At 34.4% G+C, this 15498-nt stretch overlaps 1 protein-coding gene across 1 annotated transcript in view; it reads right to left on the bottom strand.

The window, feature by feature from the left end:
- The window catches only part of KIAA1109 (KIAA1109 ortholog), a 203056-nt gene that overhangs the window by 124147 nt on the left and 63411 nt on the right, over positions 1-15498 (bottom strand). Inside the window, 11 exon segments of the mRNA XM_036852538.1 lie at positions 2160-2169; positions 3771-3883; positions 3885-3893; positions 4689-4757; positions 4760-4791; positions 4794-4834; positions 4836-4915; positions 10838-11043; positions 12028-12134; positions 12301-12479; positions 15376-15473. Of these exon segments, the coding sequence (XP_036708433.1) occupies positions 2160-2169; positions 3771-3883; positions 3885-3893; positions 4689-4757; positions 4760-4791; positions 4794-4834; positions 4836-4915; positions 10838-11043; positions 12028-12134; positions 12301-12479; positions 15376-15473 (944 nt within the window).

Raw genomic sequence — 15498 nt, 5'->3', positions numbered from 1 at the left:
TGGAGAATAATGGTGGTTTCTCAAAAATTTAAAAATAGAACTGCCGTTATGATTCAGCAATTCCACTTCTGGGTAGTTATCCGAAGGAAATGAAAACACTAATTCAAAAAGATACATGCATCCCTATGTTCACTGCAGTATTATTTACAAAAGCCAAGATATGGAAAAAACCTAAGTGTCTATCAATGGATGAATGGATAAAGAAATTATGGTGAATATATATATATGTACCTACATATATATGTGTGTGTGTATATATATATATATACACACACACACACACACACACACACACATACAGTGGAATATCAGTCATAAAGAAATTATGGTGAATATATATATACATACATATATATGTGTATATATATATATATATATATATATATACACACACACACACATACACACATACAGTGGAATATCAGTCATAAAGAAATTATGGTGAACATATATATATATATATATATATGTGTATATATATACACACACACATACAGTGGAATTCATCATAAAAAAAGAAGGAAATCTTGCCATTTGCAACAACATAAATGGACCTCGAGGGCAATATGCTAAGTGAAATAAGTAAGATAGAGAAAGACAAATACCGTATGATCCCTCTTACATGTGGAATCTAAAAAAAAGCTCATAGAATACAGAAAACAGATTGGTGGTTGCCAGAGGTGAGAGTAGGGGGTGGGGGAAATGGGTGAAAGGGGTCAAAAGGCAAAAGAAAATAAAGTGCATTTGGCCTTAAAGTTGGGGGGGGAGGGGTTCATGCAGACGAGACAGGGGGTATTGAGGGCATGATGCCTTTATCCATCACTGCGACCCAGCTTGTCTATTTTTATTATTTTTAGCCACATAGGTTATCACAGGGACCATCCAAATGTATTTTCCAAGAATGTTCAGGGCCCACATATGCATCTGCTGTTAGTATATAAGAGTACCATCAGAAAGTCAGCTATTTATGACTTTTGAATGCCACTGTACCTACACAGACACTTAGGTGAGTTTATCTCAGCTATTTCTCAAAGACAATGAAGTTCACTCTTTGGAAAATACTAGAAAATGAAGGTTGATTTCTTGGTACTTCAAACCCAACATGCCCAGAAACGCATCATCTTCCCCTATAAACCAGCTCCTCCTCCCATGTTCTTCATCTCCCACTGGCTCAGTTAATTGCCCAAGGCAAAAACCAGGCATCATCCTGGATTCTATCCTCTCTCTCACCACCCACTGCCAAAAAAACAAAAACAAACATGTGGATCTTGGCTTGTCCTAAAGGTAAAGCCTACCTGGTACACCAATAAAGATTCTATTCTAAATTTTATTACAGCTTGCATCGTTTAGTGGGTTGAATTGTGTCCCCTATGAAGACATGTTCAATTCCTAAGCTCAGGTACCTGTGAATGTGATCTTATTTGGAAATAGGGTCTTGACGAATGTAATCAAGTTAAAATGTGATTACACTGGATTACAGTGGGCCCTAATCCAAGGAACAGTGTCCTTGTATGGGGAAAACTTAAGACACACAGACTCATGGAGAGAATGCCACGTGAAGACAGAGGCAGAGATTTGAGTGATACAACTACAAAACAAGGAATGCCAAGGATTGTTAGCGACCACCGAAAGCTAGGAAAAGACAAGGAAGGATCCTCTCCTACGGCCTTGAAAGAGAGCATGGCCCTGCCAAACACACTGATTTCAGACATCTAGGCTCCAAAACTGTGAAAGAATAAGTTTCTGTTGTTCTAAGCCACCCAGTGTGGGGTACTTCGCTTTGGCAGCCCTAGAAACCTAATATACATCAAAAGATGATCAAGTAAAAAGTGTGTGGTTTCATAAGTCAGACACAATAATAGACCCATCACATTAGATCCTTAACCTTGAAGTTCTGCACTAAGACTAATACTACCAGAAATAAGCAGCTACAGGTGAGTGACCCAGAACTGAGTCTTGAGGGCAGTCACAGTGTGAAGCTTCCCACCATGAAAGAGTATTAGATAGTATACAGACAAAAGAAGAAAATATTTCTTAGGAATGCTAGCACTACAAAATGTAAGCAAATTAAGTAGATAAGCAAATTCCAAGAGAATATGTATAGACTATGCTTGTCTTCAGGGTGAATTATGAAGTGTTAACCACCCAGGAAACAAAACATCACTAAGACTTCTCTACTGCCTTGATATCTCCACTCCCTGAATTCCTTTCTTATCACCAAATAAATCACACTTTACACTTCAGTCTCTGTACAAGTTTGCCAGTAATTCTATAATTAGGGTTAATATGAACTTTCATAATAAACTCAATAAAATATTTTTTATATCTACTAAAGTCTTTTTGAGAATGCAGTGATTAAAATAGAAGTTGAAGTATCACCAGGTACTCATAAGAAACCAGAGATACTCACCTAAGATTCTCAGAACTCAGCCATAAGAAGATATTTCCCTTTTACCTTTATTAATCTCCTCAACAGATTGAAAAAAGGAGATGGGCTGCCTCTCCAAACACTTGCCTCCCAAAATAAAAAAACAACCAATTCTAATGACCCACTAATTAGAGAGAGAAGGACAAGAGTTATTTTTAAGGTTTCATGTGACAAGTTAAAATAAAAGTGTTAACACAAGTGAGATCTTTGTGATGACAGAATAGTTCTGTATGTTGATTTTGGTGGCAGTTACACAAATCTACACGTGATAAGATGACACAGAACTATGCACACATATTGTGCCAATGTCAGTCTCCTGGTTTTGATACTATACCATAATTATGTAAAAGATCAACATGGAGGAAACACAGAAACTCTCTGTACTACCTTTGTAACCTCCTATAAATCTATAATTCTTTTGAAATAAAAGTTTTTAAAAAAGAAACACATTCTGTGGCAAAAACTATCATACATTAAGTGTTAAGTTTTAGCTACAACAATAGTAAAATATAGTCAGTTATGGCAAAAGAGTGAAAAGGGGTATGCTCTTTTAAATAAGATGATCAGTTACTACATAGACTCCATAGTGAGTTATCATTCATTGATGATTCACTGTCAGATTCATCCTCCTGTTTATAATTTTACTTTGCTTTGTACTAAAAACCATCATAGTTCTAAAGCACACAACTTGACTAAAAGTAGGAAAGAGACTTAAAGTAGTGGTAGATGCCAAGAGAAGCCATTGGCATTAAAAATAATAATAATAATAAAGTAATAATCTACCAGGAATGTAAAATATTCCCATTTGATGAATGTCACCAGTTCACTTCCAAAAGAGCCCTCAGGAATATCTTGAAGGAATTAACAAAGTATCTGGTAGGTACATTAGATGAAAAGAATAAATCATTGACCATGTAGGTATGCATGTTTTCAAGATTTATGGTACTGGTTTAATATTAACACTTAGGTTGCGATTTTCAACACCATCTACCAACATTGTATACAATGTAGTTTTTCCCTTCCATAAACATAAGAGAAAGTTAGAAAGTATTTCTTTCCATTTCTAAAAACAAACAGATATAAAATATAATTGTTTGGGATCATATAAATAAGGAAATAAGCAGAGAAAAAAAAGAAAAACTAAGATTCTTGAAACAATTCTCATATATATACACACAATACAAAACTGCTTAGTACAGTTAAACTAAAGGTCCCTAATTTTAAGAGCTATATATTCCATGCTCTGAAGTTAACACATTGTTCTGACCCCAAAAATAGTAATAATAAATCTCTAAGGTCTCTACCATAACTCAGTTCACATTACCTGATAGTTATCACTGACAACACATTCAGGGGTGACAGGACAAGTTGCAGCATGGTCCTCCCTAAATCCTTTTTTTCATTTCAAAACCTAGTCTTTTCCAAAAAAGCTGTAGGACACTCAGGGCCATCAGTAAGTTCCATGCTAAAGGCAAGCAAAATACCATAATCCAGATACAGATAAAGACCAAGGAAGTACAGGAAAATAAAATTACATTTATACAATTAAAAAAGACTGATATTTTAAAAGGAGAAACAGTGCTTACTGACAAAAAAAAGTATTCTGTACCCGAAAAAGACATTAGGTTCACTAAGCACCAGAGGTGATTCCCTTCCCGTGGAACCCTAGGAATATGACATGGACCCAGTATGCAGCACAATGCTCTAGGGCACACCCTCCCTATCTGGCCTGGCTCCAATGGCCATGGGTTCTTTGGACAATATAATCTCATTTCAAGTCAGCCCCAAGAGGCCCAAGGGTCATCCTTTAGAGTAAACCAGGATACTGTGCTGAATCCAAACCTCTACACAACTCAACCTCCAGGGTCAAGTCTGAATCTTGATTTTGTAATAAGGTCTAACATCCCAGACTGGTCTGGAGTTAGAGATAAAGGCCTAAAAAATGTGAAGTCCTAGGACATCCATCAGGCTAACTATAAACCCAGCAAACCAAAGCATGGCAAAATGTTCTAAACTTATTAGAACAGCAAAGAAGGAACTAAAGTGAAAGAAGAAAAACAGAATGGAAAATGATCACTGATTGGGTAATTTATACTATGAAGAGAAAATAATAAACTAGCTTTTATAAAGATAAAAGGATAAATTCAGAAGTGTTTTTTGAACGTGAATTTTTTATGTAAGTGTGTGCACACACAGACACAGTTCCTACGCTGAGTGGATTTCATATAAACTCTAGACTATTTCGACACGTAACACTTACAACAGGAAGACGCCCGTGAACTTTGTGCAAATTAACAAGTACAGTAATATCCCAAGGACGCAAAGGTAAGGCGGATGAATTGACTTGGCTGAACTTTCATTTCTTTTTTGTCATTTTCCATCCCAACAGCAGTCCACCCAGAGCTGATGAGTTGACAGTGACAGAACAGGGACTTGAAATACCTCTTCAAAATCCATATACATGTCATCTGCCCCAAAGTAGTTTTCCTACAAATATTAAGAATAAATTGCCATCAAAAGAGATATGTAACATAACTTTTCACCTTGGAGCCTGAAATTTGTAAACTAAGCAATTCTTTAACCTGTTTTAAAGCATCAGTCTATTCCTTAAAATGAAAACAAGATACATATATTTAAGGCACCCACTTAATACTTAACTACATATATTTAAGCAGCCACTTACTTGGTTGCTTAGCAAATAATATTCTGTAGCAAAAAAAAAACCCACAAAAAGTTACAGAAGTTTGTAGTAAAGCTTCATGATAACACCACCTCTAATTATAGCAAAAACTTGCAATTTAGGTCCTAAAAGAAACCTATGAAGATTTGAAAGCTTCAGTTGTTTTCAATCTGTGCTTCTCAGAGTTTTGCGGTAATAATACCCAGAGATATCCTTTGAGGGAAGCAGATCAATTCACTAAAAATCAATTTGGCTAAATCCAATTAGCTAAATCTGTAATTTATATATTACAGTTGGAATATTTATCAGGAATGTTTTAACAGCTTTAATAAGAATGTCCCATTTTGGTTACTTGTGACAAAAACATTATAAACAGTTACCAAAACTTCCTTTCACACAGTTCATCCTGGTTTCTTAAGTATTCGAATTTCAGAAGTGTTTCAACAATTAATATCTGGTTTCTTTTGCATCAGAATTTAAATTTCTTTTTAATTGAAATTCTTTTTTCTTCCTATTAATTCCAAATTTAAATTTTGCCTATTTGATCTGTCAGTAGTAATCAAAAAGTTGTTAAAATATTCCAATTAACACTGTTAATTACATTTGCTCAATATTAAACCAAGGTAGTATTTTGGGTAAATGCTGCGTTTTGGTTATTGACATATTTATTTTCTGGCTAGGATTCTGGATATATGGCCAATTAATATCCTTTCATAGGAAAGGATATTGAAGGGCTTAAGGTCATTCAGTTAATTACTGGCAGGGCAAATATTAAAATCCCAAATATACTGACTTGCAGAACTGGGGCTTTTTCCTCTATTCTCTACTGTTATCTGCCTCTAAATAATACAGGTCCTACTTCGAACCTGCTTGATTTAATTGTGCTTATATAACTCCGAAGCATGGACAAATTCAAACACAAATAGAAAGGTAAATAAATATTGGTTTTTATCCTGAATTCCAACATTAAATTTTTACAACTCAAAATAAATATCTAAGTGATTTCAATCAACATTAAAAACCTAGAGGTATTTGGAGCAGTAGTTCTCTCTCAGATCATCTGAGAAGCCTTTTCAAAACATACATGCTGTCCCAGTCCTGGAGATGGGTTCATCAGGTTTGCAGTGGCCATGGAGTCCAGAGACAAGTGGAAAATGGAAGTTCCTTTGGTGATTTTACCTGCAAATGGCCTCCGACCTAATCATCTCTGCCTACCTCCCCTCCACACAACTTATCTAAGGAGTCAATGTATACTATTCATGTTTATTAGCTTTCAACATACTAAGAGTTACCAACAAATCATTAGAAATGTTATACTTATTTTAGCTAATTTTTAATAATACTAGCCTAATCATCTCTTATTTTTAAAAGATTCCCTTGTAGTCTCTTACAATTTTTAACCCTAAAAAAAAAGATTCCTGTACATTACTACAATTAAAGGAAAAAGATTCTCTTGGGCATAATGTTCAATTTGCTACTAAACCAATCTCTGCTTAATTATCTGAAACAGAAATAACTCATATCAGATTCTTTAGGGATTACTGACTCTCCAACATAATAGAAGACATTTGCTAAGTTTTATTAATGTGTCAATGACTGTTTTTAAAGAGTTATAAAACACTAGGAGTGGGCTTCCCTGGTGGCGCAGTGGTTGAGAATCTGCCTGCCAATGCAGGGGACACGGGTTCGAGCCCTGGTCTGGGAAGATCCCATATGCCGCGGAGCAACTAGGCCCGTGAGCCACAACTACTGAGCCTGCGCGTCTGGAGCCTGTGCTCCGCAACAAGAGAGGCTGTGATGGTGGGGAGGCCCTCACACCCGCGTTTAAGAGTGGCCCCCACTTGCCGCAACTGGAGAAAGCCCTCGCACAGAACCAACACAGCCAAAAATAAAAATATAAAAATAAATAAAAAGAAAACTAATAAAAAAAAATTTAGAATTAGTAGGAAAAATGATTAAAAAAAAAAACCAAAAAAACACTAGGAGTCTTTTATGCGTTAACACATTTGTACCTGTTGAATATTATCAATGAAATGTACTTTTTAAATCATAACTCTTTAAAAGTTAGCCTAATGTTAAATGTTTAATGTTAGTGTCTGATTTAAGTTTTGTGAGGTTTTTTAATATGTGAGTTCCATCTGTAAGAGTTAATTTCTTAAGGATTCACTAAAAAAATTACCAAAAGGTTGATCGAAGTATCTGGCAAGTAGTAATATATTATGGCAAACTTTTATGATATTTTAACATTAGTGAATGTACACAAATATTTACGAATACAAATAAAAATCCTATTTCCATTTTAAACAACCCTAAAAAAAACCATTGGCTTACAGAATTGGGAAAATGTATTCTTTTGTCAAGTTTTTAGCATGTTGTGACTTTAAGAATGATAAACTACATTTTCAATTTACTTAGGAGTCCTCTGAAATTTTATTTTCCCAGAAATATTTTATTACATGAGTATCAAGTAACCTACTTTAAGTAACAGAAGACTGTCATTTTTTTTCCCCAGCTAAAACTTCATACTTATCCAATGATACTCATTCCTCAAAAAAAAAAAAGAAAAAAGAAAAAACAGGTATTATCAACAATAGAAGACAGCTAATAAAATCAGAAATGAAGGAAAAAAAGCCCTACAAGTACTCTGTTTCCAATATTGTTTTTTTAAATCTTGATAGCCAGTCTTCTGTTCAAGACCAATAAAACTATTTTTTAATATTTTTTATTTTTTACATAATTTCTAAAGGTTATACTCCATTTACAGTTATTACAAAATAATGGCTATATTCCCCATGAAAACTATTTTTTAATAAGAAAAACATATATGTCATATATACCCTTAAACCATGGTTACTATTTGCCACCACTGATATGCTATCACTATTTAGATTCAGATTTCCTTCTTCCATTAAGAATAAATGTAATAAGACTAACAGAAGCCAATTCATAAAAGTAATATAAGGGGTACTGTTATCCAACCTTATGTACGCAACATAAGAAATGACATGAAGTTTGAATATTACTGAAAGGACTTTGGGCTGACACTTAGAGTTGCTATGCTACATCTTCAAAAGACCTTTCATTTCCATAAAATGTCCTCATAAGTGATAATGCACATTCACTAAATACTCTTCTTAGAATTCTTTGTAATAATAATGCCAGGCCTAGTCTCTATTGTGGATTTTGTGGAAGTCAGTTTTACAGTCAAATAAATACAGGGCAATTCTTTTTTTTTCTAGTGATGTATCCTTTAGAATTTCTTGATGTTTAATTTCAATAACTAAGAAAAATATAATCTCAGTTACATGAGTTTTCATATTCTCTGTTTTCTTTTATATATACATACATACATAATACATGTGTCAAACCTAACTTCCAAAAAGTTTGAAGTTCTAACACTGATACTAAGTAGAACATAAGTTATACATTAAAATTAATGAAAAAAAAGTAAGGGACATTTAAGACAGGATAACATCTCCATGTCAGCATGACACTAAGCCAAAAACCAACAAAAAAAACAAACAACTTAAAGAGTTACATGTGACATATATTCCTAATACAAGGAAGCAGAGAGTTCATTGGGTTAGAAATTATTTTATAAAATATGTCAAAACTTAAAAATTTTAAATTTGTTTCAGTAGACACTTCATACAAGTTCTGAATTAACTTGATAAATATAAATACAAATATTTAGCACAACAAACTTTTGACACTACTAAAAAGTTGTTGTAAAGTCTGTAATGCATAGCCTGCATCAAAACATAATAAACTACCAACATGGGTAACACATATGGAACAGAATTTATAAAGAAGTCTAAAACAAAGGTATGTCTTTCTTTCTCTGTGTTCTTTGTTATAGTCCTCTTATTTTTGTTTATGTATTACTATGCAATTTTTTTAGTTAAAAAAATTGAGGTTCAATGTACATGTGGTAATGCAAAAACAGAGTTAATACTTCTCTAGTAGTATTCAAAACTGATATTATATCAATATAACCACCTACACCTGATAACTAAATCATTGCTTATATTTAAATTAAAATATAATTCAGCCTCTTCTGGGAGACTATAGCTTGAAAATTCAATCTTAGATCCTTTATATTCACATGCAATCCCAAGAAAATAAGATATTGGGAGAAATAATATCTGAAGAATGTTTTAGGCCAAAAAATGGTCACAAGAGAAAAAAATATGTTTGTGTGTGTGTGTGTGTTTCCTCCCTTTGAAACTGAAGAATTACTTCTTTACTCTTTCAAGAATCTCTAAAACCCTAGGGGAAGAAAAGGTAAAAAGCAAACAAACTATAGGTTTCCACAAATATTAAACACATTTTCCCTTGCATCTTTTACCTTAAATTACATCATCTGATGCTATATGGTAGTTTTTAGTAAATATAATACAGTAACTCAAATACTGAGATTTTACAAAACTTCAAAATTTATTCAGCCAGTACTTCTTCTAGAGAGCCTTTGCTAACAAACCTTGATTGTCCTTCCCTGGCCAACCTTGCTCATCCTAGACCCTTTCCAGAATTATGTACTCCTGTTACTGTACATTAAGGGATTCCTTGTTAGCTAGGCATTCAATATCCAAACCTCTACAATTATGAAATTACAAAAGGAAGCAAATAAGTAAGCATTGATAAAATTAGACTCACACAAACATCCACACTACAACTAACTCTAAGGCTCATGATTGGTAATGTTTGGACAATTAGTCTCTCTTTGATTATCAGATGTAGTAAATAACCAATGGTACAATGAAAATCTAAAGCAAAGTGAATTTGCAAAATCCTGGAAAAATGCAAAATTTCATGAAGTAGCTGAATGTGATGTTGGATAACTGCTCTAATCACAGGTAAAACTATCAGTGATAAGTGAAAATCTGGAAGGCTTAGAGAAGTTACCTATAAAAAGGAATAAATCAACAAGAATTAGTGATGACTTGCTAGGGACTTTTTAAAAGTATGATTTGAGTATCAAAAGAATAAAAATGATATATAGAAAACTGAAAAAGTGCTCAAATATTTTTCTTAAAATAGCCTCTCTTCATAATCATGCTCCAGACAGCAACCTTAAAGTGCTATCATACTATGCAGTCATACAATTTCACTGTAAAAATTATACCAAAATGAATCAACGCTTGATTTGGTCTTTGCTCAAAGAAGTAGTGCATATTTCTTCAGACCCTAAATTTGTCATACTCTGAAATGAATTCATTCTCACATATTTGCTTCAATTTTCAAGATAGAGCTCCAGACAAATCTTTGCTTATTACTTACCGTGAAATAAAGTTGTTGGTTTTTAATAGACTCACTTGAAGTAGCCTTTTCCTGATACAGTTATCCTCAGATAACAAAGTTCTTTTATACTTCTACTGCCGCATTAATTACAATGTGTTAAAATTGTCCATATATATATATCTATCCTGCTATATCCCTCTAGCTTATCTTCTTAAGGACAGATGCTATATCATCTGTATCTTTAGCAACTAGCACAACTCCTAGAACACACTAATTGCTCAAAATAAAAAATGCTAAACTGAGGAGTACACAATTTTTAATAAATAATTTTATAATTGGGTCTAACACCACAAACCTAGTTGACATATATAATATATCCTAAATACTTTAAATCATATAATTGGCCATTTCAAATGGTCTCAATTTCAATTAGATGTTAACTGCTTTTCCTATGTTTAAAAATATGGAGGTTCTTTTAAAATTCTTACCTTTATACATAGAAAGGCATTTAATAGAGGTCCATAGAGAGTTATCTGAGAATCTGGAGAAAGTTCCATTTCTACGTGAAGCTTATCAGGTGGAAGCTCTGAGGGATCAACAGGTGGACGTGAAGAAGTAGAGGGAGAAGAAACAACTCTGTCTGTTTTCTGGGATGGTCTTAATACAGATAGCATTGTTTCTTCCATTTCTGACACTGGAATAAATTGAGGAAAAAAGAATAATGTTTGAGGGGTGCGGGAGGAAAGCACCTCTTAAAAGTTCTTCAAAGACCTAGTCACTAAGAAATTCTATTTTGCAAATATGAAAGCAACTAATGTTGATAAAATATCTGTAGTATATAATGAAAACAAACTTGAAAGACTAATAGTTAAGAATGCAATAAAGAATGGACTTCATTGAAATGTGTATAAAAATACACAAATCAAACTTCAAAGAATCGATGATAAGTTCCCATTAACAAAGGCAACATTCTCATCAAGTTCTGTCAATATACTGTAAATCTGGGTCACAATTAGGCTTTAACTATACTTAGGCATTAAACTATAAAGTTATTTTCACATAAACAGCTATTCAAATGCAGTGTGACATTATCAACATATACATATGAGAAAGTTACAAAAACTATTCTTAAAAACTTAACTCACTGGAAAAATACACAGAAAATATCACTTGACTCTAATTCCACTTTGGATCCAAATAAAGCAGCACTTAAGCCTCAGGGAAACTATAAATGATATGACAGTTGTCAAAATACATTAAAGAAACTAACATTTCACAAAATCAAGCGCTTTAAATATATAGATTTACATATACCTAACTTCATACTCCAGCTCTGCTGCTTCTAGCTCAGCAGACCTTGAGAAAATTACTTACTTTCTCTGAGCATATTTCTTCAACTCTACAATGACAATAATAATTATAACATCTATCCCACAGAGTTGCTTCAAGAGTTAAATGAGATAAATTAAACCAGGAAACAGCTTGGCCTAGTACTTGATATATAGTAAATGCTCAACGAAAGTTAGCTGTAATTATACCAAAATCCTTAAAAGATTTTAAATGTATAAAATTGCCAATAGATGCATTTCCAAACATTTTTAATTTCTCCTTGTATCTTTGATGTTTATCAATTATAACACTAGATATTTCAACATACAAATTATATAAAAACACTTACATGACTGTTTTAGCTGTTCATCTGCTTTTTGTGGATAAATTGGATGCCATGTGTAATCAATTGTAAGCATGACACTTGGGACAGTCCAGCATTCAACCCAACCAGCCCTTTGAAGAGTAAAAATAAAGTTTCTAGTCTGGTACTTATTCCTTTGATTGTATACAGACACCAGTTACAGATAATCAAATTTTACTGTCATTCTTTTAAAGAATTAGAAGAGTAATTTCTCCACATAAACACAAAATACTTAGATCACTAATATTAAGTACTTACTTTTCTTGAGTAATGTTCCGCCATTTTGGTTTAACTGTTTTCTGGCCACTTTGACATTCAGCAGGAATACCAGTATCATGAGTCATTTTATTTGGGTGGCAATTCCTTACCAGCATAAACAATGAATATTTACTAGGGTGGCAATCTGGTAGAAACAAATGAAGATCAACATCTTCTCCCTAAAAAATAATTTATAATAACCCAAAGTAACAAAATAGGTACATAAATTTGTTAGGTTACTATTTACAGGCAAGCATATCTATAATAATCAATTAAACAGAAAATAAACATAAATTTGAAATGGCAGGTTTTACACTGAATAATCAAGTATGTAACTGGAATAAGATCTTACATTGACTGAAACTAAATTCTGCTTAGAAAGTCAAGAAAGGGACTTCCCTGGTGGCGCAGTGGTTAAGAATCCGCCTGCCAATGCAGGGGACATGGGTTCGAGCCCTGGTCCAGGAAGATCCCACATGCCACGGAGCAACTAAACCTGTGTGCCACAACTACTGAGCCTGCGCTCTAGGGCCCACAAGCCACAACTACGGAGCCTGAGTGCCACAACTACTGAAGCCCGCGTGCCTAGGGCCCGTGTTCCACAATAAGAGAAGCCACCGCAATGAGAAGCCCGTGCACGACAACGAAGAGTAGCCCCTGCTCTCCGCAACTAGAGAAAGCCCACGTGCAGCAACGAAGACCCAACACAGCCAAAAATAATAAATAAATAAATAAATAAATAAATAAACCTTCTTTAAAAAAGATAATAATAAAAATAAAATCTCTAAGAAAAAGAAAGTCAAGAAAAAAAAATCAGGGAAATAAACAGCACAGTTTCTAGAAAATAGTAAGAAGATTATCTTCCATGGGTTTCCTTGGATATTTCACATGTAACTCAGTAAAAAAAAATTAAAAATCAGCTAATATAAGCTCAGGTGGAATATGTTCTGTATTTTTAAAAATATGATTGTCTATTTGATTCTAGTAAGTCTTGGTTCCTCAACTGCCTTTTAAGGAACCAAGACTTACTAGAATCAAATAGACAATCATATTTTTAAAAATACAGAACATATCCTATTTTTCCTTATAGGTCCCTGAATCTTTGCTCATTTTGATGCTTGGTTTCTTTTTTAAAAATTTTTTTTTAAATTTATTATTTATTTATTATTTTTATTTTTGGCTGTGTTGGGTCTTCGTTTCTGTGTGAGGGCTTTCTCCAGTTGCGGCAAGCGGGGGCCACTCTTCATCGCGGTGCGCGGGCCTCTCACTATCACGGCCTCTCTTGTTGCAGAGCACAGGCTCCAGACGCGCAGGCTCAGTAGCTGTGGCTCACGGGCTTAGTTGCTCCGCGGCGTGTGGGATCTTCCCAGACCAGGGCTCGAACCCGTGTCCCCTGCATTGGCAGGCAGACCCTCAACCACTGCGCCACCAGGGAAGCCCGATGCTTGGTTTCTTAACAGGCAGCACAGTGGGGTGATTAAAAGAGTGGAGCCCTAAACTATACTGCCTGGGTTCGAATTCTAACTTGGTCACTCACTAGCTATATGACAAGTTACATACACTTGCCTCCTCAGTTTCCTATTCTGTAAATGCAGATAATAACAACTACTTCAAGAGGGTTGTTCTGAGAACGATTAAATGAGTTACTACACATAAAGCACTTGGAGTAGTGTCCAGCACAAAGAAGATGTTAATACTTGCTGGCTGATCTTATTATTGTTGCTACTTTTTACCTTCATAACCTCCATCAATACTACAACTACTACTGATTGTATACCTTAAAGTTAGGTGTACCATGAATTTTGAACTCCTAAGAGCTGGCTTTTGGATCACGGGGTTTATTCCTTGAATTCATGGTTAAAATTAGGAATGAAATACAGCTGACCCTTGAACAACACAAGTTTGAACTGCACAGGCCACTTACACATGGACGTTTTTTCAACAGTAAATACTACAGTCCTACACAATCTGTGGTTGGTTGAATCTGCAGATGCTGAACCTCAGATACAGAGGAACCAAGGATATGGAGGATATAAGGAGAACTGACTCTAAGTTGCACACGGATTTATGATGGCAGGGAGGGTCAGTGTCCCTAACCTCCACACTGGTCAAGTGTCAACTGTATAGAGAAATGTAAAATCCAGTTCACAGACTAATATTAGAGCTAGAATAAGTTCTTAAGAGAACACATAGATTAGTCACAGAGGTCAGAAATGAGCTCTAACAAAATAATCGACTCAAGGAATTTCTTTTTTTTTTGCCCAGCTTTTTTTTTTTTTTTAATAGAAGTATAGTTGATTTACAATATTATATTCATTTCAGTTGTATAACACAATTCAGTGTTTTAATGGATTATATGCTATATCAATACAAAGTTATTATAAAATATTGACTATATTCCCAAGGCTGTACATTACATCCCCGTGACTTACTTATTTTATAACTGGCAGTTTATACCTCTTAATCTCCTTCACCTATTTCACCCCTCCTCCTTCCCCTCCCCCCTCTGGTAACCACTAGTTTGTTTTCTGTATCTGGAAGTCCATTTCTGTTTTATCTGTTCATTTGTTTCGTTTTTTAGATTCCAAATATAAGTGAAAACATACAGTATTTGTCTTTCTCTGTTTGACTTATTTCACTAAGCATAATACCCCTCTAGGTCATCCACATCATAAATGGCAAGGTCTCATTCTTTTTTATGGCTGAGTAATACTCCAGTGAGTATATATATTACATCTTCTTTATCCATTCATCTGTCAATGGGCACTGAGGTCACTTCCATATCTTGGCTGTTGTAAATAATGCTGCTATGAACACTGGGGTACACATATCTTTTCAAGTTACTGCCCAACTTCTTAGGGGAACTTGGGGAACTTACGGGAAAGGCAGAATATTACAGTTAACTACAAAAAAGAAACAGGCAATGCTGTGCCACTGAAGTTAGTGAACAATAGTGGAAAATCAAAATACTTCAGGGTGGCAACAGGATGGGCAGGAGAGAGTAAAGGTAAGGGCTGGCAAATCAAACTTACTAATAAACCTTGTGGAATAAACAATGTATCCAATTATACATACTCTTAAAGAGAACCTGGTATTACATGTAGCTGGAACAAAGTCCGTAAACGGCAAAGAGAAATCAATGTTTAGTGTTTCCCCACAGGCTGCCAGGTACACTGCAAAAAAAAAAAAGAAAAAGAA

The sequence above is a fragment of the Balaenoptera musculus genome, chromosome 5, assembly GCF_009873245.2.
Source record: "Balaenoptera musculus isolate JJ_BM4_2016_0621 chromosome 5, mBalMus1.pri.v3, whole genome shotgun sequence".
Lineage (NCBI taxonomy): Eukaryota > Metazoa > Chordata > Mammalia > Artiodactyla > Balaenopteridae > Balaenoptera > Balaenoptera musculus.
This window is presented reverse-complemented; position numbering and strand designations above follow the sequence as displayed.